Genomic DNA, 26,508 nt, shown 5'->3' on the forward strand with positions numbered 1-26,508 from the left:
GTGTGCTGCTTCTGCTGCTGCCACGGCCGAGAAATTTGAAGTTTGTGGGTACCAAGTGTGGGATTTGAGGGGGCGGAGGGGAAACGGAGAGGAAAGCAGGGGAGTGGGGTGGGATGGTGTTTCCAGGCAGCTTTTCTCCATTGCTCCCCCCATCCCTGTTCCCTCTCTTCCCACTCCACAGATGGATGCTAACCCCTGCAGGCTCCCCTGCCAAGACTCAGGGCCCCCAGCCTGCCCAAACCCCATCAGCTTTCCAAAATGTCCAGTTGTGCCCTACTTTCACTTTCACTTGCCAGCATTTCTGCTCCTTGCAGGGATTTTCCACTCACCAACTAACCCCAACTAGAAAGAAACAGAGGTGAAACCCTTAATAAAGCAGACAGAAATATTTCACTGGCAAGACAGGTAGTGTCCTTCACCTTTTGCTGAAGATTTCACTATCTGGTCTTGTGCAACTGAGAGATACCCTGTAAATTTGCTTTTTATATCTCCACAGGAATAGCTTTATACAGAGGAAATTTTATACATAAAAAGCAACCTCGTGCCACCTTCTCTCTTACACACTTCCTTCTCATGCGAAAGAAAGGGTGAATTAATGAAGATATAAACACAGCTTACGGTATGACTAACTACAAGCAGTTATCCTTCCAGCAGACCTTAAAGCCCACAAACCATGAAATCCCCAACTTTCTCCGTCTCCCTCCCTGCCCTCCCTCCCAGCTCAGTGGCACCCCGGGAAAGCTGTCAGAGCCTCCTCCCTGGCTCCCCTACTCACAGTCCTGCCGTCGGGCTGCCCAGCCACCACCCCCGGGAGCTGAGGGCATCAGCCACGTGCCAGTCAGTCAGACGAGCCCTCTGAACCCTTGCTCCACATGGGAAAGGTCCCCTGGGTGCAGTAAGACCTTCAGAAATAAAATACGACTGGCCTGTGAGAGCTCCTCGTGAGCTCCCAACTGCACGCCTGTACCTCTCTGTCTCTCTCGGAGTCTCTGTCCGTGGGACGTCACAGATGCCTTTCCGCTAGCCACTGACCCTTAGGAAACGGAGCTGAGTAACATTTCCTTCTGGTTATTGCGCCATACGCATGCGCATCTGCCAGGCATGAGCAGAGCGGCCAGGCACAGCTGACGGTTTTGGCAGATTCATCAGTAAAATCAACACCCCTATGAACCGGCATAGCTTACCCCTATCGCTTTGTTCCTGTCATTGCACACCAGCACTTACCTTGCCCCAGTTCATCCCATCCTTCCAGTGGCCGGGGATATTCAGGACCTTCTCCTTTCAAGATTCCTGCTGGGAGCAGCTTCTGCTGAACATCATTCTTTGAAAGCCAAAAGCTGGTGTTGCCTTGCAGGGCAAACCCCAAATCTCAATGCAGAAAGCGGGAGCATCTCTCAACACGTTCTCCGTGGTGGTTATCGCACTGTTCAGAGGGGTTGCAGTACGCAGCACCGCATGGAGTGACCCAAACCAGTGCAAACCAAGCGCAGAGCCCTGCAGGGCAGGCTCAGTCAGCCCATGCAGAGCCCTGCGCTGTCCCAAGTATTTCTATTCCTTTACCTTGAGTCTGAGCCTCCGCTCTGTTTTTCCCCACAGAAATCAGAGAAGGGTTAAGAGCTTTCCAGTCTGACCTCCAGCCTTTCAGTCTAAAAGGCTGAGAGCATTTCCCAGCAGAGCTCTGAAGCATAAAGCTTAACGACAGGTCAAGTAGTACTAACTACATAAACTTGTTCAGATGCAAACATTTTTTAATTAATTTTTTTTTGTTACACAAATTATGTTCAGTTGAATTGCCCAGAACACTTTTATTTCCTGATAATCTAGTCAGACCAGATCAGTAGTGGCTGAAACACATAAACCTCTGTTTTAGTTTCTGGAAAGTCTACACTCTGAGTGCATTTTATAGACATAGTATTTAAAAAAAAACCAAAACCCACAAATGTGATGATGAAGTTGAACTTTGTTTCTTCCCCGTCTGGCCTTTCTTGACTGGCTTTTGACCTCCCATATAGTATCTGGCTCTCATCTCCACAGTTGCACAACTTGTATTCTTCCCTTTGATGAGATTTATAGGATCAGGTCCCACAGGTTCAATTTTGCATATGTGAATTGTCTAGTAAAATACTCTTCTGAACTGAAGCCAAGAGCTTCAGTAGGCATGAGATATCAGCTCTAGGAAAAACATTCTGGCTTGGTAGAAAATGTTTACGTAGCTTTGCTGGAAGCAGCATACCATCCTCTCTAAAAACAAACAACTTGCCACAAACTGGAAGCTTGAGCTCACTGTAAACTGATACCTTCTGAAATCATAATTTTTTGGTTTTATCACTTTTAATTGCAATGTCATCTGTGGAGCTGTTGACAGTTAGAAATCAGATGTTCAATGTAACTGTGGTACTATATCTGTCTGTGTTTCCAGTATCTGACAGGTCTTGGAGCAAACATTCTGTATGTAGCCCTGCAAGATCACGTTCCTGCACAGTCAGCAGAGGCACCCAAGTGTGGTTTCCCTGCATATGCCAAATGATTTATCATGTATAAAGAAACCATGGTCCAGCAGGTAGGATTACTTATTTTCCCCCCAGGAATTTAAATTCTCGTTCCCTTCTTCTCTTCAGAGGAAATGCACAAAAAAGTGACGTTTCACCCTTTCTATGTGTCTATCTGCAGACACACAGCAGCTCTGTCGCAGCTTCCGACCACTCCAAGGTTTGATGCGCAAGTACTGATGCTACGGCATGGGTACACCGTGCTCACAGGGGTCCTGCAGCACGGGACCAGGCTGGCAGCGCCTCATGCTTCTACCTCAAGATGGGGAAAATCCCCCAAACCAGTACCTAAGGCTGTGGGACTCAGGCTATGTTGGGGTGATGGGGCTCACCTGGTTCTGCAAGGTCTTCTGCAGGTTGGTTCCCCAGCCACCCCCACCGGGGCCTGGCCGCAGGGTGCTGCGGGAAGGTGTGCCAGGGGGTTCGGCTTCAGCCTGGAAACAGCCTGGAAACATTTCCAGATCTCACTTGAAACCACACTATCATTTAAAGCCAGTACCTCCTCCTGTAGGTTGTGATGGTTTTCCCAGTGAGACTGGATTTCCTGTTGGACAACGTCCAGCAGCTTGTAAATTAAACTGCGGGAAAGGAGGGGGAAAACGAGCCCTGCAACCACACGGCTGCTCTCCCAGCTTAATTTAGCACAGGAACAGAAAGCAGTCGTAACAAGAATAATAATTCTCAATTGCTTTGGGAAAAAAGCCACACTTTTTATTTCCAAATCCTGATGGTGAATTTTACATGTTTGGGTAGATTACATCGGTTTTGTAAAGGCTATTTTGGTTTTACTCTAAGTACATAAATGCTTGATACAAAAGATTAAAAATGCTCCACGTTCTGCTCTTCCTCTTTCCAGCGGTCATTTGAGGACTCTCAACATACTACTCCCCATCTTTTAGGAAAAGCTTAACAATTGATTGGAAATAGCTAATTGCTGTTTTATCTGGACATAACATTGCCACATTAATAATGTAAACCAAAGTAATCCAATAACGGAAACCTTTCTTATGTCAATAGTTCAAATGAGCATTTATGTATCGATTCAGTAAGACATTTGACCGCAGATTTAAAGTTAAAGCTCTGACATGAAGTCTTTCATGTCTTCTTACAGCACCAAAAGATGCACTTATTAAGGAATCTGCCCAAGTCTCATCAGTCATTTTGTCTAACTAAAGGAGAAAGTGTATTTCACTGGAGTTGGGCCAAATTCTGAATTTTCAACTTCACTGGTAGTACCAGGTAAGGAGGGGGGCTGGGGAGTTGGGGGAGGGATCAGGATCTACTTTGTCATGTTCTTGTGGATATTTAGCTGATTTTTTTTAATGTGTTTGTACATTTTGAAATGTCATTGTAGAAAAATAAAATTAAAAATTGAAACATTATTTCAAAGCAAAATAAACTTATTCTGCTTATACAATAATCAAGCAAAACATTCTGACCTTACTTTGTTAATATTTGAATTTCAAAGGGTTTTCAAATACCTTCTCATTAACCTGAATCTGCACTTTCTGGTGAATGAAGTTTTAGCCCCCCACCCCCTCCTTTAATTCATCTACCTTATTTCTCATTTGATCTCCCCACCCATTTCCCTTCATAATGCTTGTCCACAGCACGGCTACAACAACGCTTCGGTTTGAAACCTGCATTTGGCTTCCATGTATTGGACTAAGTTCTGCAATATGCTCCCTTCCTCTATTTGCCAAATTAGGAAATTAACGAACAGTGTACACACACACACACTATTTTACTGAGGGCTGGGCTAGGCTGCAAAATTAGGATCTTGGTTTCAAAGACACTCTGCGGGCAAAGCAAGCTTATTTCAGACAACCAGATTGTTCTGCTAAAAAAGAAAAGGGCAGAGACAGATGTGACACGCTCATCCCGATCGGCAAGCTTAGGAACACTTGCAGCAAGGTTTAGGCTCAGGCTCATCCTCATTTGCAGTGATTAAAAGAATAAGAGCATGGCCTGCTTTTGGTAAGATCAAAGGTATCAGAAACAGAGTAAGTAGATTTTATCTTCTCCTGTAAGTTCTGATGGTTTTCTCAGTAAGTCTTGATTTCTTGTTGGACTACTTCCAGCAGTAACTGTAGTTTGTGTGTAAGATAATCTGAAAGGGGGATAAAAAGGAAGAAAGTTTAGTCTGGAGGAAATCTTGCGATATGGCTGAAAATCAGAGCATCAGCACTGATGGCTGGAGCACTTCATGTCAGAAGATCACTGTATCTGTTTCCTTTCTTGCTGTATGTTTTCTTCTATTCACTGGTTACTGGTACACCTCAGCCCAACGTCGAATCAAAAGAAAACAAGATTCATAACTGAAATTATAAATTAAACTCAAAACTAGGCTCTTGTTTCTGAGTAAATCATTGTGCCACCAGGGCTACTGCCAAAGGAAATCTGTGCTAGACATTGGATGGGGTGGAGATGTATTTCATTTACACACCCACATCTGTGCCAAAAACCGTCCTGGCCTCTTCACCAAACAGATAGCCCACAGGTGGCACCATCTTCTCCTACCAGTCCTCTCCCCATACTTTCATACTTTCAGCAAGTATGCCTGTGCACAGGGTTACAGTGTCTGCCAGTCAGTCTCTCCATCCTAACTTTTGATCTTGTTGCTCAGCGTCAGCCAATTTTGACCGAGAGGTGGTGATCCCGAAGATATGATAAAGTTTAGTAGAAACCAGGGCTGGGGTGCGAAAGCAACCCTCTCTGTTCCCCCTGTTGGTAGACCTCAGCCCTGTCCTTTTTAAAACAAAGCATCAAGCTGCCTTATCAGTATATTCACAAGCCAGGCAGACACAACCCGTGCCTGGCCGCCAACCACCCGCAGCACAGCCCACCCCTCGTCTCTTCGGCTGCGGAGGCTGTGCCTTGGGAAAGCCATTGAAGGGGTGGCAGGGGTAATGATTTAGGTTTCATGAGGTCTGTTGGTCATGGAGCGACTTGCATTAGAGATGGGCCCTGGGAACAAACCAACACCCCCACCCCTGAGCGTGTTTAGGTCCACAATACTGAAACTCGAACGCGTACTTACAAAACGGGCTACGGCAACGACTTGACATTTGCCTATGGATTATGAGGTAGTAGACTGGAAAACCACTTAAAACCATGGTGCATCCAATGCTAATGTTCACAGGGTCCGAGTAGAAAGACATTGCCACTGTGAAGAGGCAGATGATGGTAAAAGAGACAGGAACGAACAGGGGAACCTGGGGAAAAGAGCACAGAAGACTCTCAGGCAAAACTGATGGCTGTAGCAAATCAGCCTCCATATGTGCCAGCACACACTGTATTCATTTCTCCATCTTAAAGAAGATGAGAAAAATCATACATCTGTCCTGCACGCTGTTTCTGTACAATCAGTTGTGAACAAGTAGGATGCATAGAATAAAAATTGGCTTGCACCACCCTCGGAGCCCAGTGTACCCTGTGAGGTGCATACCTCCTTCCTAATATAAGCCTCACCTCGCAACTGGAAGCCAAGCGGGGTGGAAGTCACCTATATCCCACTGCTCTCTGAATGTACTGCACCTGTGCATGCACATGCACACGTACCTACTTGCCACCTGTGGCAACCGCTGGTGGAAAATCTGAAGCCAAGAGTAGAAGCAGTGCTTTGACACAAACTGTTCTTTGGTTATAACACTCGTGACTCATTTTGACCTGCCTCCAGCTTGCCTGAGACTTATAGTGGCCAAAACAGGATAAACCAGACTCCCTATCTCCATAGCACCTGCATCAAGAACACGAGTTTCAACGACACCCTGATGAAAGACCAAAGAAGCAGTCAGCACTTCAGCCTTACCCTGCTGTTGGGTGAGCCAATTCATCTGGGTTATTCAGAGAGTAAATTGGAAGACTGTAATAAATAATAAAACTGTGAAACATGCCCTCAGTCTTTGGATCCAACCTCAGCCAAGTTACTCCTCGCCATAGCTGACAGAATGAAGGAGCTGCTGGTCTCACCTAGGGTGACAATCTCTTTTCCGGTTACAGAGATCCTATTTTGGATGCTGGCCATGCCGAGCTGGAAGAGATCAGTTGCTCTAGCGATGGCAGCCATCCAGCCACCAAACTTACGTGCTCTTGCTGTCTTTCCAACCAGACCATCCCCTGCCAGCCTCTCCTACGTGCATGCACTCAAGCTGCACATCTGCTCGAGAGCTGTGCGAGAGGTCTGCTTCCTCCTCTTACCAGTGTTTTCTCACCAGTTTTAACTCAAAATGCTATAGGGGAGAAGTACCACCGGCACAATCACGTGTATTTTATGATTTGTTCTCCGTAAGCTAGTGGCAGAAGACCACCTTTCTCTGGCCACTAGAGCGCAGCACATGCCCACACCACCTGCGCGCAGCCCTTCCCTCTTGCAGATAGCTGGGCTTCGGGTTTGAAGTGGTTATAAAAACTAGAGGGGGGCGGGGGGAAATCAACCAAACTGAACAAAACCCCAGCATTTCCCTCCCTCACTTAATCTGCTTTTAGGAACCATTAAAAGCCTAAATCTCTGTCTAAACCAAAATGGGGCAAAATCTCAGCAGCTGAAAACATCACCAGTGCTATCCACTAATAAACTTCCCCTGAGAAGCGTGGTTTAAAAGAAAAAGACAAAACTTATTTAAAATCTGGTTCTGGGTGAGTACACGAGTGCAGCCAGCCAAAAAACTGGGAAGCTTCAAGGTCTCTGCTAAACATGCTGTCTCCAGCAAAGACTGAGAAGAAAAATTACCCCAAACGCCATCAGGCCTCCTGTGGCTCGTGGAAGAGCCCTGGGAGCCACGGGAAGCGTTTCTGTCCACTGAGCTTCTCGCCGATCGGCTGCCCAGTGCCTGTGGCCTCAGAGGTCTCCTCTCCTCCCCAGGGGCTGGCTGGTGGCACCATGCACACACGACTGGAGGCAGGAACAAACTGTGCACGCCTCGAGCACCGCCCCGACCAAACTCCTTCTGCACATTATCTGGCAGTGGGAAAGGTGACCCGAGTGCAAGAAAGCTGCTCCAGCACCAACTCCAGCTTGGACATGAGGTGACCGACTGGTCCCCATGAGCAGAATCGCAGCACTCAGCAGCGTGAGAAGGGCCACTGGAGGCACCCAGCTGGAGGCTAAGGAAAGGCACGAGAGGACAAGGCGTCCTCCAACTTCCCACTGAGGAGGGGGAATTGAATCCCCTTGCTTCCCCCCTTCCCTTTGCCCACTTTTAACGCCTCTGCTTATGGTCACCAGTCCGAATGTGCTGGAGCTTTGCAGGTGCACAGGCAGGGCAGTGCCTGTGCAGTAAATCCTGTACTCTCCTGCAGACTTGTCCCGCCAGCAACCAGGAAAACAACAGGTGCACCAGCAGCACTGGTTGGAAACCAGCATGGGAGAAGTCTGGATGCTGCATGTGTCAGCCAGCTCCTCAAACCCCACCGGCCGCCTGGGCTCTTGGTACAACGGGCGGCCCGCAAAGGTCACACACAGCTGGAGGCTCACAAAGCCATTCTCCTTCCTCTCCCTGGGGTAGGAGGGCAGGTCCTTCTCTACGGGGCCACACACTACATTGGCCATTAGCTGCTGTTAGCTGACTGCTGAACAAAACGCTTTGTGGTATGCATGCACGTGCTGGGCACATCCTCGGGGCCCGCAGCAGCAATACTTGCACGCAAGCTTCTTTACACTATACAATATTTTTATGCCAGGAGATGACTCCCCTTGAGTCAGGTTTGCTCCCAAAGTCCCTCCAGCCGTGCTCTTTTCCCCCAAGCCCTTCTGCTTCTCAGCTTGAGCTGAGACTTACCTACCATTGAAATAACATCCAGGCAAGGGTCCCTCCTCGCAGGCTCCCTACATGCCTTACTGAGCAGCAGGGATTAGAGCCTAAGCCCCTTAGAGCCTAAAGGCAATCATTTGCTAATAATTAGAGCATGACATGGCCATAAGGGAGAGAGAAGTGACAAGCCTGTGCATTCCTGGCTGTTAGATACAGGCCATGCGTTACCTTGAACGGGCTGTGCAGCTCCGGGTGACGGTGGCGATGGACAATGAGCCCGAGGGTGGCTAATCCTATGAAGAGCCATCGGGAAAAGCTGAAGAAGTTCATTAGATGGTAGATATCTCCGATACACACCATGGCAGTAACCAAAGGGAACTGAGCATTGTGAAGATGAAATACAGTCATTAAAGCCTTACTACGGTCCTCGGACTAGAAAGGGTAATATGGATCACCTCCTCCAGCCCCCCTGCAATCACAGGCAGCTACTTCACAGCCCCAACATTTCAGAGGTCAGAGCGCTTTACAAAACAGTGTCACAGACTGAAGGCAAAAGGCCTAAACGCACTATTATGGTGTACTACAGAAAGGAGCAATCCTTTCAAAGATCAACAGCATCTTTGATCCTTTATGTCCTAGGCAGGGCAATTAAAACATGCATGACCCAAAAGCATGCGCTGCCAGTACAAAGGCTACCTACAAAGATACCTGCTAAGTTTCTAGCAGGTCAGCCAAGCTGCAAGAGGCACTGCCTAACAGTTAGGATGGAGCTGGACCATTGCCGGAAAAAAACCAAACCAAAGCTGAGAGCATCTCTGCAAATGCTCATTCCCTGCATTTCCACTTCACCTGGGAATTTCAGTTTTCCAAATAGCCAAAGCCTGGCAGAGGTGTTTTCACAGGACAATATCAAGCAACAACTGTGGCAGACGGTAGGGACAGTACTTAAAAAAGGTGTCCAAGGCTATAAGGCAGGGACTTCAAGGTAGTGGGTTTCGATACCACTGCTGGCACAAGGGGACTTAATACTTTGCAGCCATTTCCAGTAGTCCATCATCTTTATTTTTCGGAGGCTGACTTAGTGTCTCAACACCGTTGAAAATTCCTCAGCTTCTCCACGCTTTGCAAGAAAGCCAAAACTACAAGAACAGGGCATGTCACACAGCCAGATCTCCTTACCATTAACATGACAGCAGGAAGGGGTGTATGCCTTCGAATGTGGATCATGGAGAAGAGAGGAGGCCACTGTCCTTCCCTGGAAGCCACAAACAGAGTCCTAGGAAAAGACAGGGAGCCCTATGCATTAGCATCCCACATCCAGACTAGAAATGAGAAGATCAGTCAACTGGACTGACCCGAGGCCACAAGGCACTCCCCCCGGCCCCAGCACAGATCTGCTATTCAAGGCCACAGTTTTGCCTTTAGCTGCAATTTTGGGGCATTTGGAAGAAAAACAGAATGTTGAATTCCCATAGCTCTCCCACGACCAGTTAGTTCAACGCAGCGCAGAGCCCACCAGCAGGACGATTGGCAGCATCCCCTTGGGTGGCCCGTTAGCAGAGACCTTCAGGCGAGTCCAAAGTGACCATGAATGGGTTCAGGCTGGAAACAGAAGCAATAAAGTTTCTTGCCATCAGAGAAGGGGTTAATCTTTCCAGTAGGAAGTGGAGGGGTGACAAACTTCAATTCTTTATAAAAGAGGCTGGTGAGTTTATGAAAGGGGATTGTCAGTCTTGATGCCTATATTCATATATATATATATAAAAAAATACATATATAAAAAAATATATATAAGAAAATAAAGTGCAATTTCCTCAAATAATAGAGGATTTTCAATCCTCTGGCCAGCTGTTGGAAAACATAGTTTGGTGTACTGCCAAGAGGCCAGCTACACACAAGACCAGCTACAAAATGACAGCAGAGAGCTCCTTGCCTCCATCCCTCCTTTGACTCAAAAAAGGGCAATTAGGGAGAAGGTATTGAATCCAATTTTATAAATTTAATATCCACAAACAAACCATGCCAGAGCATCAGCTGGGCTGGAGCAGGGCCCAAAGCAGCTGGGGTATGAGTGTAAAACTGGTTTTATTGCTGTCTCTGTGTTTTTGCAGGGGTGTGGCTGGCCAGCAGCCAGGGAGGCCCCATCACTGTTTATATGGCCTTTCTGCAGTGATTATGTTAACGGTGCCAGGAAGGGGGAGAGAAAGGTGATAGGGATACGCAGAACCCCTGTGCTGTCCGGGGACTTCTCATCCTCAAAGAAAACCACTATCTAGAGGAGCTAACAGGGAGGATTCTCCACACCTGTATTTAATACAGGACTTCGGGGTAGCAGATCAAATAACTCATTAGTTTTCACGCTATGAAACATCCCTTTCATATCAACTGATTTTTCCTTTTGCGATCAAATCTGTGAAACAGAACCGGCTCCAGAGAGTTTGCTCAGCTCCTCGGGACCAGCATGACGTGCTTCTCCGTGAGCTCTGCCCTCCACTCCAATTTCAAGGCTCCCATAAGGACGTTCAGCGTAGTAGCCAGTGAAACCAGCAAGATAATTTTTCCATGGAACAAAGCTTTTCTTATTGCTGCAACAAGACTTGTTGAGCCTCAACTATTGCTTTAGGAATAGCCTGTCCCTGATAACATTTCACTGACCTCAAAGCAAAGTCCTCGAGGGAGAGTTTGCCTTTAGCCAGAGATCCTCACAACAGAGGGACCCTGTGCCCTGCAGCAGAGCAGCTGGGTGAACCCAGCAAAAGAAGACTCGGTCTCACTGAGCAGCTGCCAACATCAACAAAGCCTCTAGTTCACCAGAAACACCGACATTTCACTTTAAACTGTGGATTTAAACTAAAGGGTCGGGGGAAAAGATAAAAATCTTTCTTTGTGACCAGCCCTAGATACCAGTCTGGACCTGGCCAGAAATAGAAAGGGTAGACAGCCAACAGGGATCATCCTGTAGTTGACATCCTGGGAGTCAAAGGCTTTATTTTTCCCACAAGAGTTGCTAAAATGCCATCGCGTGGGTGGGCAGTTGCACAGGTCGCTGGTGCTTCCCTCCGATTCAGTAAGCCAAAAGAGTAATAAATTCTTATGGACATGACCTTGAAAATGTGAAGATTCCTCCATTCATGGTTCCAAAGCAGGACAGTGCGACAAGGACAGGGACCACGGAGATCAGGCTTTTGAAGGCTCGCTGCACAAAGCTCTGGAGAAAGAGCAAGCATGACTTTAGGAATATGTGGTGATCTCTAGACAACATCAGATTCAAAAGAACGAAAACTTCTTCCACTGAAGGAGTAAAATATAACTCATAAATCTTGCCTTTTCTACTGTAATCTGCAGGTTATTTTTCATTATCTTTTAGGCAAGACTAAAAGAAGTTACTGTTGCCCAATAATCCAGACAAATGACAAAGCAATAAAGCGTTTTATAGGAAAACCATCTCCGAAACACTTGCCATGACCACCCCTTCATCATAAGCTGACCACACTGAGGAAATATAACGGTAGGGGTGACGACTCACCACAGCCACAGCAGGAGAAGCCAGAACATCTTGTGTTCCCAGGACTGTGTAATAAGAGACGTTGGTGAGCATGTACCCCACAATTACCGTGATCACGGACACGATGACAGCCAGGGGAATATTTCTACAAAAAAGGGGAAGAGAGACACACAAAGAACAAGCTGTTATCCCTTGTTATGCACAGTATTACTGCAGATTGCAGCTGGCATTGGTTAGGTGAACCCACAAACTTATTCCCTCCCATACTGCGTTTGGGAAAGCCACGGTACCGCAGAGGCTGGTAACCCAAGATGACTTCTTCCCAGCCTTACCGTTCAGGTCTGACCAACTCTTCACGCACAAAGCTGGTCTGAAACCTGCACAGTGGGAAGAGACAGAGGGAGAGTTCGAGCCATGTCTTGGACACCAGTCTGCTGCCCATGAAGTGCCCTCCCGTCACACCTACCAGCCTGAATATGCGAACATGCCTGCGTAAAAAGCCAGGGGTAGCTTATCCAAAACCAGCGACTGTCTGTCAAAAGCATCCTGGAAGTTCTCGGTGTGGCCTGCAGAAGAGATAACGGACACGGAGCAGGGAAACGTCAGAGATGGGCTTCCTTCCTGTGGGATAACATGCCTTGTACCTCTTGCCCACACCTGGGAAGAATGCTTGTGACTTCCTCGGAGCCAGGTATTCAGATTTGTTTCATTGCTTTAATTTGCAGTGCTGTGCTGACGCATTTACTTCACAAACAGTGACAGAACAAATCTGTCCTCCGTCCAGCTACGGGAAACATTTCAGGAAAGGCAACGGTGGCGGCTAGTTCCTTTTCAGACAGAACCTGCTGTGGGAACGGGAGATCGTGGAGACGAAAGGACCCAAGTTGTCCTGTCCTTTCTTTAGGCCCAAAATTAATTCGCTGGGTTGACCCCCCTCTTCCACCTCCCCCCAGCCCCCTAAGCAGCTGGATGCACACTCCTCTTTGATGTGGTGCAGCCAGCGAGGCGGCTAATTCAGCCCTCACTGTGCTCCCTCCTGATCCCGCTGCTGGAGCGCTGACCCCAGCCCTACGCTGGCTGGAGCATGGGAACCGGGGTGGAGGAGGGAGCGGGAGCAGGGACCACCAGCCTGGCCCCCCACTCCGGGCACACTCCCTGCCCGCCGTCCCTGCCAGCCACCGAGGCTCGCCCGCAGGAGGAACTGAGGACACAGAGGGCAAAACAAATAAAATTTAAAAAGTAGAGGTGGCTCAGACAGTGATCCCGTTTTACCAACTCCCCCAATTTTCCTAAAAGTTCTCTGCTTGAAATAACACCACAAAAAAAAAAAAAAAAAAAAAATCAAGATTTTGGATATGAACCATATTTTATCAAACTCCAAAAAAAACTAGGGAAGGGAGAAACACCTAATGGCCTCTCATTCAAAGGAAGACCAATAAAAAACACAGTCAAAAGGAGTTGTATTTCCAACATTTTCAAATCCGGGTGGCCCAAGGTTTGGTTCCACATCTGTATTCAGTTCTCCATATCAAATTCTCTTTAAAAGTAAAGGGTGTGGAGCTCGCCTAGTTGGGATTCACCAGGAAAGGGGTGAAATGGCATGGAGCACATGGAGAAAGTCAGGCCACTTCTATGGAATTGCCTCTGCAAGGAGATCTGTGACGAGATTTGGGCATTTGGGTTTGAAACGCTGGCCCAGCAAGTCTCTAAAACAAACCTGAGCCAAAGGGAAGGTAATGGCAGAGGAAAGGACAAGGGTGTAACCAAAAAAAGTAGAACAAGGCAGGGGAATCAGGCAAACTGATTTAAAAGCACAAAACTGATTTTTAAGCACAAAAAACAAGTCAAAAAGAAAATAGATTTGAAGAAAACTAAACTAAAATATGGGAGTGGGCCTATTGGAGTAGTCTTTATGTTCTAAAATGATTGCTGATAAGTGACGGTGCATGAAAAGGATTTATCGTCTGCAGTACATTAATGAGTGATTTACAGTCCCCCATGAGTCACGTTAAATACAACCTGTCATATTGGGGTCTCTTGGTGAATTCTCCCTCCAGATGTCACCAGCACTTATCCTCCTCGCTGGAGGAGGACGGGTGCCAGGGCTCCAGATTGTCATTTGAAGGCATGCCTCACAATAATGGCTCAGGATTTCTAGCTGCGGGGCAGTCCTTCGGTTCAGAAGTGCTGCCAGCCCGAGGGGATCTTTGCATGTTCAAAGGAGCCAGCTCCAGACATCAGAAAGGAACATGAATGTGGAACCTGCTGCCTGTGTTGTTTTCTCTGCAGAGGAAGGTAACAGCATGAAGAGGGAGCAGGCTTCATCCCCTGAGTGGGAATGCCTTGGGCTTTTCTATAAACTGAGGCTTGGATTAAAGCCATTACTCTGTGTCATTCCCGGAAGATACTACTGGCAGGTTTTTTTTCCCCACTCTGGATGTGAGTGTCCAATCCTGCACAAGTCCACTGTAAGTTTACTAAGCTACCGCCCATCTCAATTAGGAGGTAAAAACCCGTTAGCTTAAGCCACAGAAAGGTTAGAGATGCAGTTACCAGGGCTCAGCTGAGGGCTGGTAACTCATTACACAGCTGTGACTGGCTCGGATCACCATGGGATGCTGTCACACATCCCTGATGTCCATCAAAATTGTGCTGCTTTGGAAGGTTTTCGAGCCACGCTGAAAAAAGGCAAGTCTGACACCAAAGAAAGGCCATCTGCAGAGGAAGGTGCCTGTATGACCCTGGGTAGGCTCACACAGCCTCAGGCACTGAGGCTCGCTCAGTTTCGGAGAAAGCACAGCTGAGCCAGTTGCATCAGCCCAGTGCAATGATGCAGCTTAGTGCCAACTACCCTGGTCTCAGCTCCCAGCTAATTCACATCCAGCACAGAGGCAGAGAAAGCTCCTGCCAGCTATAGGAGGACCACACTTGTCACTAGGGACTGATAAAAGCCGTGACAGGCAGGCATGTCGAGCACCATCCCTCAGCCACGCAGCGGCACACCTACCCTGGGCCAGCAGCATCATCCCTGGCACGATGATGAGTGCAAGAGCCAGGAGTTTGATGATGGAGAGAGCCGTCTGCAGCCGGGCACTCCAGGTGACACTCCAGGAATTGAGGGTGAGGACCATGTCTGGAGAGGAGACCACACTGCTACAGCTGTAGCCCATGCTTGATGCACACAGGAAAAAAAATACAGCAGTGCTCCCTGCTCTAGGGATGCTAGGGAGAAGGCTGCATCTTTACAGAGAGGATGCCCGGGATGAGAGATGTCAGAAAACATTACAGGTATGGCTCAGTGTGTAGCATTTGAAGGGGGAGCTGAGTTATGATCCTAAGAGGGACCAAGAGCCTGGTTCCTGTTGGGTGATCCATGCCTGCCTGGGGGGAAGGTATGAGTTTGCAGGGACACCTCAGCAGCCCTCTTCACAGCGGTCCCCGTGCCAACATACACCAGCCCGGAGCAGGGAGGACAGCTTCACAGGCTGGGTGCACCAGGCGAGGAGTCCAAAACCTTGAGCCTTACACCCTCAACCCAGGTGGCATTTGCACACTTATACATGAAGAGTTTCTACTCCCATACTTGGCATAATCCCCCTGACCTAGGGCTCCAGCTGGTCAACAGGGAGGCCCATTCCCCTTCTTGGAGAATATAGTGGCCCCAAACCAGCACCTTGGATCAGGAAGTTTTGGGTGGCCAAGGAGGTAAGACAGGGCCCCAATCCCACAGTTATCCCAGAAGATAGCACCCCATAAGTGCCCCTGGTCCAGGGCAGAGAGGCTCCGAGATCGGCATTCCCATAAAAGTTAGTACTTACAGTACCCCAGGAGAGACACGAGCTTCACAGCAGGGACAGGAGCTGCACAGGGGGCAAAAAACGGCTCCAGCATGTAGCGTCCAAATGCCAAAGAAACCACAGCGCTGTTGGCAGGCCTGGGGGGGGGGAACCGAGCACAAACTGTAGTCTGTGGACAGCCAAAAAATGGCATGATGTAAAACTGCACAAAACTCGGGCGGGGGGGAAGTTTCCCCACCCAGCTTAATCCTGCTCTCCCATGCAGATGGTGAATTCCCGTAGAGTCTTTTTCATAGGTTTTTCTCAGTAAATGGATTAAAAATCACATGCTGCAAAAAGATTAATTCCCAACTTGAAAGCAAAAGTTGAGATTAATCAGACTGAGCAATGCAGTGTGGTTCATATGTCCTGCTTCCTCTCAGCTTACATGAAGGACACAGGTTATTGAGAGGTGAGGTCTTTCTTTTTAAAGTTAAAAAAGAAGTCATTTACAATTTTCTAAAATACCTGGACTTGTGCAAAGCATTTGACACCGTCCTGCACAACATCCTTGTCTCTAAATTGGAGAGACATGGATTTGACAGATGGAGCACTCAGTGGATAAGGAGTTGGCTGGATGGTCACACTCAGACACTTGCGGTCAATGGCTCGATGTCCAAGTGGAGACCAGTGACGAGTGGCGTTCCTCAGGGGCCGGTATTGGGACCAGCACTGTTTAACATCTTTGTCGGCGACATGAACAGTGCGATTGAGTGCACCCTCAGCAAGTTTGCTGACAACACCAAGCTGTGTGGTGTGGTCAACATGCCTGAGGGAAGGGATGCCATCCAGAGGAATTTGGACAGGCTTGAGAGGTGGGCCCATGAGAGCCTCATGAAGTTCAACAAGGTCAAGTGCAAGGTCCTGCACGTGGGTCGGGGCAATCCCAAGCACACATACAGGCTGGGCAGAGAATGGATTTAGAGCAGCCCTGAGGAGAAGGACTTGGTTTATGAGAAGCTCAACATGACCCAGCAATGTGCACTTGCAGCCCAGAAAGCCAACTGTATCCTGGGCTGCATCAAAAGAAGCGTGGCCAGCAGGTCGAGGGAGATGATTCTCCCCCTCTACTCCGTTCTCATGAGACCCCACCTGGAGTACAGAGTTCAGCTCTGAGGCCCCCAACATAAGAAGGACATGAACCTATTGGAGTGAGTCCAGAGGAGGGCCACGAAGATGATCAGGGGGCTGGAGCACCTCTCCTATGAAGACAGGCTGAGAGAGTTGGGGTTGTTCAGCCTGGAGAAGAGAAGGCTCCGGGGAGACCTTATAGCAGCCTTCCAGTACCTGAAGGGGGCCTACAAGAAAGCTGCAGAGGGACTTTTTACAAGGGCATGTAGTGATAGGACAAGGGATAATGGCTTTAAACTGAAAGAGGGTAGATTTAGATTAGATATTAGGAAGAAATTCTTCACTATGAGGGTGGTGAGGCACTGGAACACGTTGCCCAGAGAAGTTGCGAATACCTCATCCCTGGAAGTGTTCAAGGCCAGGTTGGATGGGGCTTTGAGCAACCTGGTCTAGTGGAAGGTGTCCCTGCCCATGGCAGGGGGGTTGGAACTAGATGATCTTTAAGGTCCCTTCCAACCCAAACCATTCTATGATTCTATGATTATTTAACTCAGGGCTAAGCCAGAAAGTTGTCTCCACAGGAGAACCTGAGAAAGTTTCATGATGAAAACAGAACATCTGAAATAAATCTGGCATCTATTGTCAGTCTCTGAAAAATACCAGGGCTCTTGGAGGATACCAGCTGCCAGAGAAGAGAGATTTTCTTCAAGTACAGATCACATTGAACACATGTAACTATTTACTCGATATGCCTTCTTCTTTTTATCACTGAAAATCTTTAAAAGTTGTTCAGATTGTTTCTACTCTTTCCTTTACAAACTGCCTAGGCTGTTACCTGGCACTGTAACTTTTGTTTATTTAAATCGTCACAGCATCCAGCAAAAGGCAAACAAACAAAATCTCTTACCTGATAGCAAAAAACTCTGCCCACAGGAATAAGAAACTTGGCAGAGGCCCTAGTGTCTCCAAAATGTAGATATAATGTCCTCCAGACTTGGTGATTCTTGTTCCAAGCTCTGCATAACACAAGGCACCTGGAAAAGTTCAGGTAGAAATGTGTTGAGTAAATCATCCCATGGATTTTCTCTTTTCTGTGTGACTTTCAGGGATTCAATGAATCTGTTTAAAATAAGTAGTGAATTAGAGGGAAAAAAGGGGGTTTAGAACTACTCTTCCCTATTTTTGTGTGCTACAGTGTTTTGAAGTAAGTTTTGAAGTAATTGACTTTTCTGTCAGAAGGAAAGAAATTCTCCGTTTTCTGGTTAATGACACAACTTTTCCATGGAAGTTTCCATGTGAAAAGGTGTGTGATAGAAACGTTGCACTAAGCTACAAGAGGTTTCCTTCGGAAAACGTCTTGAAGGTTTGGGTTCTCGCTTCTCCTCACAGCTAGACTGGTGAGATGGTGCTTACAAGGCAGTTACAGCAGCTCAGCCGACAGGCGATGGCTGAACTGGTCATTTCAACCATGTTTTTGATCACAGATCACGTTCCTGTGTCCTTATCTTGCATCTTCACATAAATATCTTCCTTCATTCGAAGACACCAGACAGAGGACCAGCAAGGGCATCTCCTCTGAGAGGGAAGACCTGCCACTGGAGGAAAAGAAGGCCCCAGTGGTGCAGGGCAAGGGAAGCGTCCTCATGAGAGGCTCAGTCAGTCTCTTCTCTCATGTTCATGTTCAAGTGCACCAACAGACCTGGGGACTGCCTGCTCCTGCCTTGACAAGCGCCTCTGCACCTCCCTACCCCTGCACCGGGGCACAATGAGAAACCCCGGGAGAGGCACACCAGGGAAGACAGCTTAAAACTTTCAGGCAAATGGATAGAAACCTTTATGCCTCCACCTGTGCCAAAAAAAAATCCCATCTGTGTTTTCTCTATAGAGCAATTCATCATGCCATTTGAATGTGTTTTAGTATGAATCTTAAGCCTTGCCTACACTGGATTCACTTGTTAGGTTAAACATCCTTTGTTCACCAAAAGAAATAAAACACTTCACTTCTTTGAGCACAACTCTCCTTGCAATGGGGTGAGTGCTGCTGGGATGTGACCCTGTGGGGTAAGACCATCTCTAGCTGTGCTATCTACTTCTTTGCCCAGCTCAGGAAGCTGTGGAGGGAGAGCGCAGCGGAACCCTGTGGTGGTATGGCCGTGCCTCCAAGTCCCATGGCGATTGTGCCATATTCAGGTCATGACGATGGTGAGGACCTCAATTTTTCCTGCCTCTCTGTTGGCAAATTTGTGCAGAATCCCTGTTCAAAGTGTCTAATATAGGCTGACACCTCGTCTTATTTATCCCAGTGGGTCTTTTTACATGCTTCAAGCATGCATTTAAGCGCTTTGCTGAACTCATGCTATGGGACTTATACAGATGCCATACTTGAAAGAAAAAAAGCATAAAAGCAAGCAGGCCTTTTTAATGTACTGCAAAAAAAGTGTCAGAGGAATGATCAGGGGAGGTCATCAAGCTGATAAAAGGGAAGAACAAACCAACAAATTTGGCTACAAAATACAATAACTTGGTAAAGAGGCTCCCGAGGCCCTTCCAGCAGAGTCTATCAAAGGATGCAACGGAGAGAGAAACCTTTCCAAGTGCAGAGCTTGGGCTATGTGATCAGCACACACGTTACCATTTATTGCTCTGCTCAGTTAAAAGAAACACCATGCTCACATTATATTTTAAGATTTTCTTTGAGCAAAAGTATATCCTTCACCAAACAACCACACGTAGGCTGCAACATGAAATATCAGTATGCATATGCTAAGAGCAGGAACCACACTTGTTGCCGTATTAACAGTTGAATGTCTCCTTTTCTAAACTTGCGTGTACATGTCACAGTGCCAAAGTGGTTTTTTTCCCACATGGAGTATTTCTCCTTCCTTGTTTTTTTTTCCTCTAAGTTATGACAGAAGAAGAACTTTGAAGTCACCCACTGAAATAAACATCAGATTTCTCCCCAGAGCTGAGAGATCTTGCAGCTCTCCTAACAGCACCTTTAGAGCATTTCTGAGATGGTAATTTTATACAGTTAATGAAGGAAACTAAAAGCCATATGTTTTATCCATCGTAACTTTAAGAGCTACATTATTTCAGAAGAACTAGAATGAAACTGTCATTAAAAAGTCAACCCTTTGTGAGAAAAGGCTGGTATTAAATGCCAGAAACCGAGCCAAGGGTAACGCACGGAAAGCAGGGCTGAACTGATCTGCTCAATCTCCTGCCCCAAGGCAGCATCAGACATATCCAAACTATTTCTGACAGACACCCAGACACCAGCCCCTGGCTGGTGGATACTCTGCAGCTCCCCAGGCAGTCTGCTCTGGTGCTTCTCTATCCTCACCGACAGAAAGGGGATCCCTTATGGCATATTAAGACTGTCACTTCTTGCCCTTTTCACAGTGTCTGTGAAAAGCACTGCACAGCCCTCGGACCCACAAGTGCTTTTTAGGTGCCTACATCTCCCTTCCACCTTATAGAATGGGTCCCCTCGTTTTCTCCCAGCTTTCTTGGCAGAGACCATGCTATCTCCATCCGCAGTCGTTGTCACTCCTCTGCCCTGGACTTGCATATGATTTCATATTCACAGACCGTAAGTGCTGGGATTTTCTCAATCACCCCGGGAGAATCATTTGATCTAAAGATCCCTGGTGACACACCTTCCCCCTCACCCCCCCACCCCGGCTTGTTAAACCTTTGTTTCTGTTGCAGTAGGAACAGGGAAATTTTGGGTTATTTAAGAGCTTTAAATATTCTTCTCACTTCCCAGGTGCTTAAGCAAAGGCTTACAAAGCTCACCACTCACCAAACATTGAGAGGAGCCCACAGGCAAACCAGACAACCAGGGAGAAACCCACGCTGCCGGAGTTTTTCAGTACTCCTTTTGGGGAAATAAAGATGCCACTGCCAACCATGCTGCCGATGAGGAGCGAGAAAGCCCGCAGCAAAGTTATCTTTTTCCTGAGAAAGATGGCCTCCTCTTCTTTCTTGTCTTTCCCCATGACTTTCTTCTAATCCCAGGGGAAGGTCATGCGTTCAGGAGCTACGGTCTCCCAAGTGTCCTCAAGGCTCACCTGTAAGACAAGGAAAGAGTTAGGGATTCAGGGGTCTTCTTTTCTGGACAAGATTTTTCGCAGAAACCTTTCAAGATCTGTTGAATCTATTCTCCTCAGCTGCTGGATGCACCAACCACACCACGGGTGCATATAACACACTCAGTATCATCTCTCACATCAGTACAGCTCCCGAGAGGGACTGTAAGTGTTTTCTGCCTCTTCTGCCAAGGAGCACAGAGCATTACAAGTTGCATGCCAGATTTCGGGATATGATTTCCAAATTCAACTTTGATGCTCAAACTGGAACTGGCCAGGCTAGGGTTAATTTAATGGGACCTAATTTGGGGTGACATTGATATCAGCACGCTGGCAGAAAGCAGATTTCAAGTTGCAAACCTAATAATCAAGACCTTGAGGATATCTGAGGTTAAAAGAAAATTTGTTGGTTGATTTGTTTGTTTTTTCAGGAGCAAAGAGCTCTGTTAGTTGGGGTACACAGATAATTTGAGCTTTTTTAACTTCCTATCCACGCTTGCTGAATGAACAAACCCTGATTTTTCTCACTAGGGCTTCATTTTATCAGTGTTTCTTAATATACTGTCAAGCCTTTTTGCTATCGGAGTATTGAAGAGTGAGGAATAAGTACTGTTTACAATTGTAAGACAGAGCATAGTCATTAATATCAGACATGTCATTTCTTCTATTAATATAAAAAACTTTCTTGGTAATAACAGCAGGAGTGAAGTTTTTCCTAGAAAAGAGGGAACTTCAGACACCCCAGGGATCACACGAGTTGATCTAGATCGAGTTCTCTCGCGCCGCAGTAACCTCCTACTTCACCGTCTTGTCCCTCCAGTGTCTCTCTCCGTCCTAGGCTGGCACCTTCACCAAGAAACTCACCTTCTGCTTAGGCAGGTAAGACAAATTCACATCAGTTACTACAGTCTAATTTGCTGTCGCAAACCTGTTTGTAGTTTTCCTAACAGCAAGGTAGACATTTTACACTGCTAATTAACCCTGGTAAAGCAGACAAGACAGGTCTGGAGTAGATAATTTGGCTCCTGTCCCTCCTTCTGCCACACATCCCCTCCAATGCTCACACGCTCAGCTTTAGTGGTTTTTTCATGATTCTAACACAGTAAATTGCAGGTATAATGAACATTTGCCTCAGCCCCATGGCTGTGTACTATTGCAAAGTTACACTGTACATGAGACCATATTTTATGGATTTCTTAAATTATTTAATAATCACAGTGGCGTGTCCAAAGGCAGGCAGCGGTCACCTATAGAAGCAGATCTAAGCAGCCAGAAATTATTTTCTTGATAGTCTGTATTTTCCATCCATAGATATAAATGTCCCCATAACTTTGCGGGGACAATTCTTGTTACCACTCACCCACGATACCTCTTTGTACACCCTGTATAAACTCAGTATAACTAAGGGCTTCTTTCACCCATCCCTGGCTATTTTCCCACCTGGAAACCGGCAGAAAGAAGCAAGGGTTATCACTTTCTCCTCACACATGTGAATAGCACACGCAGAAAGCCCTCTCTCCTGCCGGCAGCATTAGCTGGTTTCTCTGAGATCGCGCCAAGCCTGCACAAGCATCTTCTCAATCAAACCAGCCAAGTTTAGTTATTAAACCTCTAATGAGTCCCAGAGGACTCCTCCTCAAGGCTCCGATGGGTCACATCAGCCTTGTCTGGTCCCGCAGAGCTGCTCCTCAGAGTCCCAAAACCTCACAGGGCTGCTGGAGACGGCAGCTCCGGAGGGGCAGGTGAAGACCCCTAGGAGCTCCCTGAACCATCAGCTGCAGTTCCCTCAGACGCTAATTAATTAGCTCATGTGAAATACCAATATTGTCTGGTATTTCTCAGCCAAAAGGAGAACCGCAGACCATTCATTTGCAATGGTGAAATACAGAGGGCTCACCGAATTGAAACCGAACTGCAGAGAGATGTTGTGCACAGCTATGTCTAAAATGCTGTTGTGAGATAATTAAAAGGGCACTTATCTGTTTGGCTGGGTTTTAAACAAAGCAGGTGCGTTTACAATCCATCAGACTCCCATTTCTTGCTGGGATCCCGAAGCAGCAAAACACAGCGTCTCTTTGCGGGCTCTGAAATTACACAAAGAGGGGGGGAGGAACAAAAAAAAAAAAAGGAGAGATCAAATCAAATTTACAGACCAGGTTAATGATCCAAAGTAAATACCAAACTCCATACTTCTGTCCACATGCTTTTTTTTTTTTTTTTATATACTACTGCCATGCAAAAGTATTTGGAGATAAAACAGTCCAGTCTGGTAAATTTCAGAAACGTGAAATCTATCAGGATTTGTTCCAGAAGCTGTTGAAGGCGGGGGGGGGGGAGTAACAGAAAGCCATTGAATAGCACTTCAAAGAGACACCTAGCAGAGCCCACTGCCTGGAGAGACCATTCCTGCCTGCTCTGCTTTCCAGCTACATTCCAGCACCAGGCACATTAAAATGCAGAGATGTTAATCCTTGTGGCAATGCTTAAGAATATTCACAATGTGCTTAGCACAAAGGAAACACACAAAGCTGCTTTTTGTTCACCCTTTTGACTTAAAGGACAGGCTCAAATACTTCTCCAAAATGCGGTACCTTTGCGTGAGATCATCGGCCAGCAGGACTGGAGAAAAACAAACCCATTTCACAACTTTTCACACCTGCTGGATCTTTACTCCCTTGTTCTTCACCTTTACTGATTTTTTTTTTTTTTTTTTTTTTTTAAGCTGTTAATCTTACCTCACAGGCACTGCAGCATGGATGGAGATGAAGGAGACAAGCGTAAAGGGAAAATCATATTTGTTATTCGTAGTGGTGCCTAGAGGCCCCAGTTGAGAGCAGGACCCATCAGCACACAGGCAGAGTAGATGTTACTCTGCTGAAAAGCTAGCGACATAAACAAGCAAGTTGGAAAAAGCAGGGGAGGGAGAAAGCATCATTCTCAGCTGGGGAGCTGAGACCTAGAGCAACTAGTGACCTTCCTCCTCCTATCACGCAGGAAGCAGGTGGCATCCCTGGGAAACAGATCGTACCTCCAGAGTCCCAGTTCAATGACTTACCCCCCCAAAAAAAACCCCAGCTACTAGGGAATACTCCTAACCATTTACAGCTGTATTTTCTTTGCATGGGCCTCAATCAATACCGCACAGCCAAGAACAGGTTAACCCCTTCCTTTTCATACTGCAAAAGATGCAGGCATCAAACTGTTCTCCGCAGTCCCACTATTTTTATTTTTTTTTGTGCCAAAAATGTCATTCCAACTCAATGTCCACCACAAGGCACAGGAGCTAACTAAATAAAATCAGCAGTGAATGGGAGCTTTTTTATTCATGCATGAAAGTAGCATAAATAAGCCTTAATGAGACTGGTGGTGGTCTGTTCTGGGAACTCGATCAGAAAATCTATTTAGGAGACCTGAGAGATGTTTGTTTATAGACCAAAGTGAACACAAGAAACAGGCTGAAAAGACAAGACATGCAGCTCAACTTCTTTTCAGCTTTCTACAGCTGGTTTACCACCCTGGATAAGAAACCAAAAGGGACAGTAGTTAATAAATCAGACTCAGGTTTGCAGCCTGAGATGTAGTAATAAATCCAGGGTGACTGCCTTAGGTGTAAATGTAAGAATAAATTTCCACCGGCTCCTCTTTCTACAGAGTTTCACAAATTTAGTCTCTTGAGTTGTCTATTAAAAGACTGCCATTTCCTAACCTTTCTTAATGAAAAATTTTTTTTTAAACCTTGACAGCAAAATGGTTCTTGGCTCAGGTCACACTTACCACTTTTATCATCTCATTTAGGCATTTCCAGTTGTCCTTTGGACACGAGTGACTTTTTCTGGAAAACAGACTGATGATGTGGTGAGTCTGGACCTCTTGATGATGTGATGATCACCTTTTAATTGAGAACCCAGAAGTGTTGAATCCACACTTTGGCTAGAAATTGGACCAAACTGAGTCTGGTTTTCAAGCAGCAAAATTCCTGTTGCTTTTAGAGATCCTTCCTACCGGGATTTATATCCTACACCAAGTTTAAAATTCTTCATTACGACCAGTCTGCCAAAGCAGCAATTACAAGTGGAGATGTTTTAATAATAGTAGCGCTGATTCATTTTCACAAGATGTACAGATCATATGATGTCATCTCACTTTTCTAAGCATCCGAATGTAACTCTCCGTCCAGCTGCCACAAGAAACTCACACTTCTGTGCATCCAGAACTGATTTTCCACGAATGTTGTGCAGGAACATTGGCTCTTTCATGAGCATTTCTTCCTTTCTTGTTGCCAGTGACATGCAAAACACAAACATGGGAGAGACGCATACCCGATTAAAATAGACTCAACTCTTCTTCTACACACCAGCTATTAAAGACTATCAGAAAGGTGCACCAGCATCCCTGTGAGATGAACTAACGCAATTCCCCTTTCTTACAAGCAGGAGAAAGGAATACCCCAGGCACTTGCCTCCCTGCCCACCATACCCAAAGGAGCAGCACCCAGAGGAGCAGGCACTGGGGCACATAAATGCTAGGAAAAAAAGCCACTTAACCAGGAGACTGTCTCACATAGTAGTGCTTCCCGAGGCCAACATCTTGGCTCTATAATATCTCTTGTGGGGCACAGTGTAGGGAACTGTCCTTAGAGCTTTGTTCTTTTGTGGACGGCTCTCCAAGTAGCAAGCTGTTTTCACTCTCCAGATCAGACCTCCTCCCTGGAACAAGACAATTTGTCCTATTTGAAACTGTTTTCTTAGCTGCGTAAGACAGAACACAAACAAAAATAAATTGAAACATTTCTAGCAGAAGAGACCCAACAGAGAAGCCTAACGCTGTAGGAAAGTACGGCCAAAATTTCCCCAAATGAGAATTCTTCTTAACCCTTTCAAATTTAAAAAAAAAAAAAAAAAAAATCCCATAACAGAACATCATTCCCCCTCCTCCCAGCGATTTGTCGCGCTGCGTCAGTGCTGCAGCCTGAGGGTTAGCCTGCTTTTGACATGGAGCTGGGCAGTGCCAACGTCTGACAGCCCTCGCTCTTGCAGGAGAAATTCCTCCATGAACCAGGTCTTTGTTTTACCTCTTGCCCTGGATGAGAGCTATAAAAGGTATCGCTTCTTAGCCAGTGCTTGGAGATTTATCAGAAACAATTTTAACAGCTTCAAGCCGCTCCCTGGGGATCGCAGGTCTCCATCACGGTGTAGCAGGTGCTAAACTGCCACCCATCCCTGGGGCTGTCGGTCTGTTGAGCTGCTATGGTGGGGGCTTTGTCAAGGCCAATATACCCATCAATGTTAGGCCAACGGCACCATTATCCAGAACCACCTGGTGCATTTGCTTTTGAGCAGCAAACTAATCCCAAAGCCTTCCCAGAAATGTTCTGCAAGAACAAGACATGTTGTCTTGGGAGGGAAATGCCAAAATGGCCATGCTTATCACCAGCTGTCCTCACAAAGAGGAAGTTCTCCACTAATGGAAGCTATTTTATCCTGCTATGGAGACAGCTTTCTCCAGGTGAAACCCTTTCTCGGTGCAGAGGAAACCCTCCTCTGCTTCTGCTATTGTCAGATGTTGTCAGATGGTGGGCCCCATTTGATGGGGGTTCCTGATCTACCCCCGCTTTAACCATCTGGAACTGAACCCTTTCAGAGCTGACTGTAGTAATAAAACTCCTCTTTCCATATTGCCTCATATATTACACTAAGTTTCCCC

General features: G+C 46.7%; 1 protein-coding gene across 5 annotated transcripts; it reads right to left on the reverse strand.

Annotated features, from left to right (window-relative positions):
• Window positions 1-3,238: 3,238 nt before the first annotated feature.
• LOC143161223 (cystine/glutamate transporter-like) lies at window positions 3,239-25,459 on the reverse strand. Of its 5 annotated transcripts, XM_076339974.1 has the most exons (14): window positions 25,366-25,459; window positions 24,580-25,077; window positions 20,520-22,889; window positions 17,622-17,748; window positions 15,626-15,741; window positions 14,815-14,940; window positions 12,274-12,373; window positions 12,140-12,184; window positions 11,829-11,952; window positions 11,407-11,510; window positions 9,482-9,578; window positions 8,531-8,680; window positions 5,590-5,764; window positions 3,239-4,659 (listed from the first exon to the last, which is right to left on the reverse strand). In XM_076339974.1, the coding sequence occupies exons 3-14, from the start codon at window positions 20,713-20,715 to the stop codon at window positions 4,595-4,597; spliced, it is 1,425 nt and encodes a 474-aa protein (XP_076196089.1). In that variant the 5' UTR covers window positions 20,716-22,889; window positions 24,580-25,077; window positions 25,366-25,459; the 3' UTR covers window positions 3,239-4,594. The 5 variants fall into 5 exon arrangements, with proteins under 5 accessions (XP_076196089.1, XP_076196108.1, XP_076196100.1 ...); XM_076339993.1 differs by lacking the exon at window positions 25,366-25,459 and having other exon boundaries at window positions 24,580-25,146; XM_076339985.1 differs by lacking the exons at window positions 24,580-25,077; window positions 25,366-25,459 and adding an exon at window positions 23,541-23,681.
• Between the last annotated feature and the right edge of the window lie 1,049 nt (window positions 25,460-26,508).

The sequence above is a fragment of the Aptenodytes patagonicus genome, chromosome 1 (genome assembly GCF_965638725.1).
Source record: "Aptenodytes patagonicus chromosome 1, bAptPat1.pri.cur, whole genome shotgun sequence".
Classification (NCBI taxonomy): domain Eukaryota; kingdom Metazoa; phylum Chordata; class Aves; order Sphenisciformes; family Spheniscidae; genus Aptenodytes; species Aptenodytes patagonicus.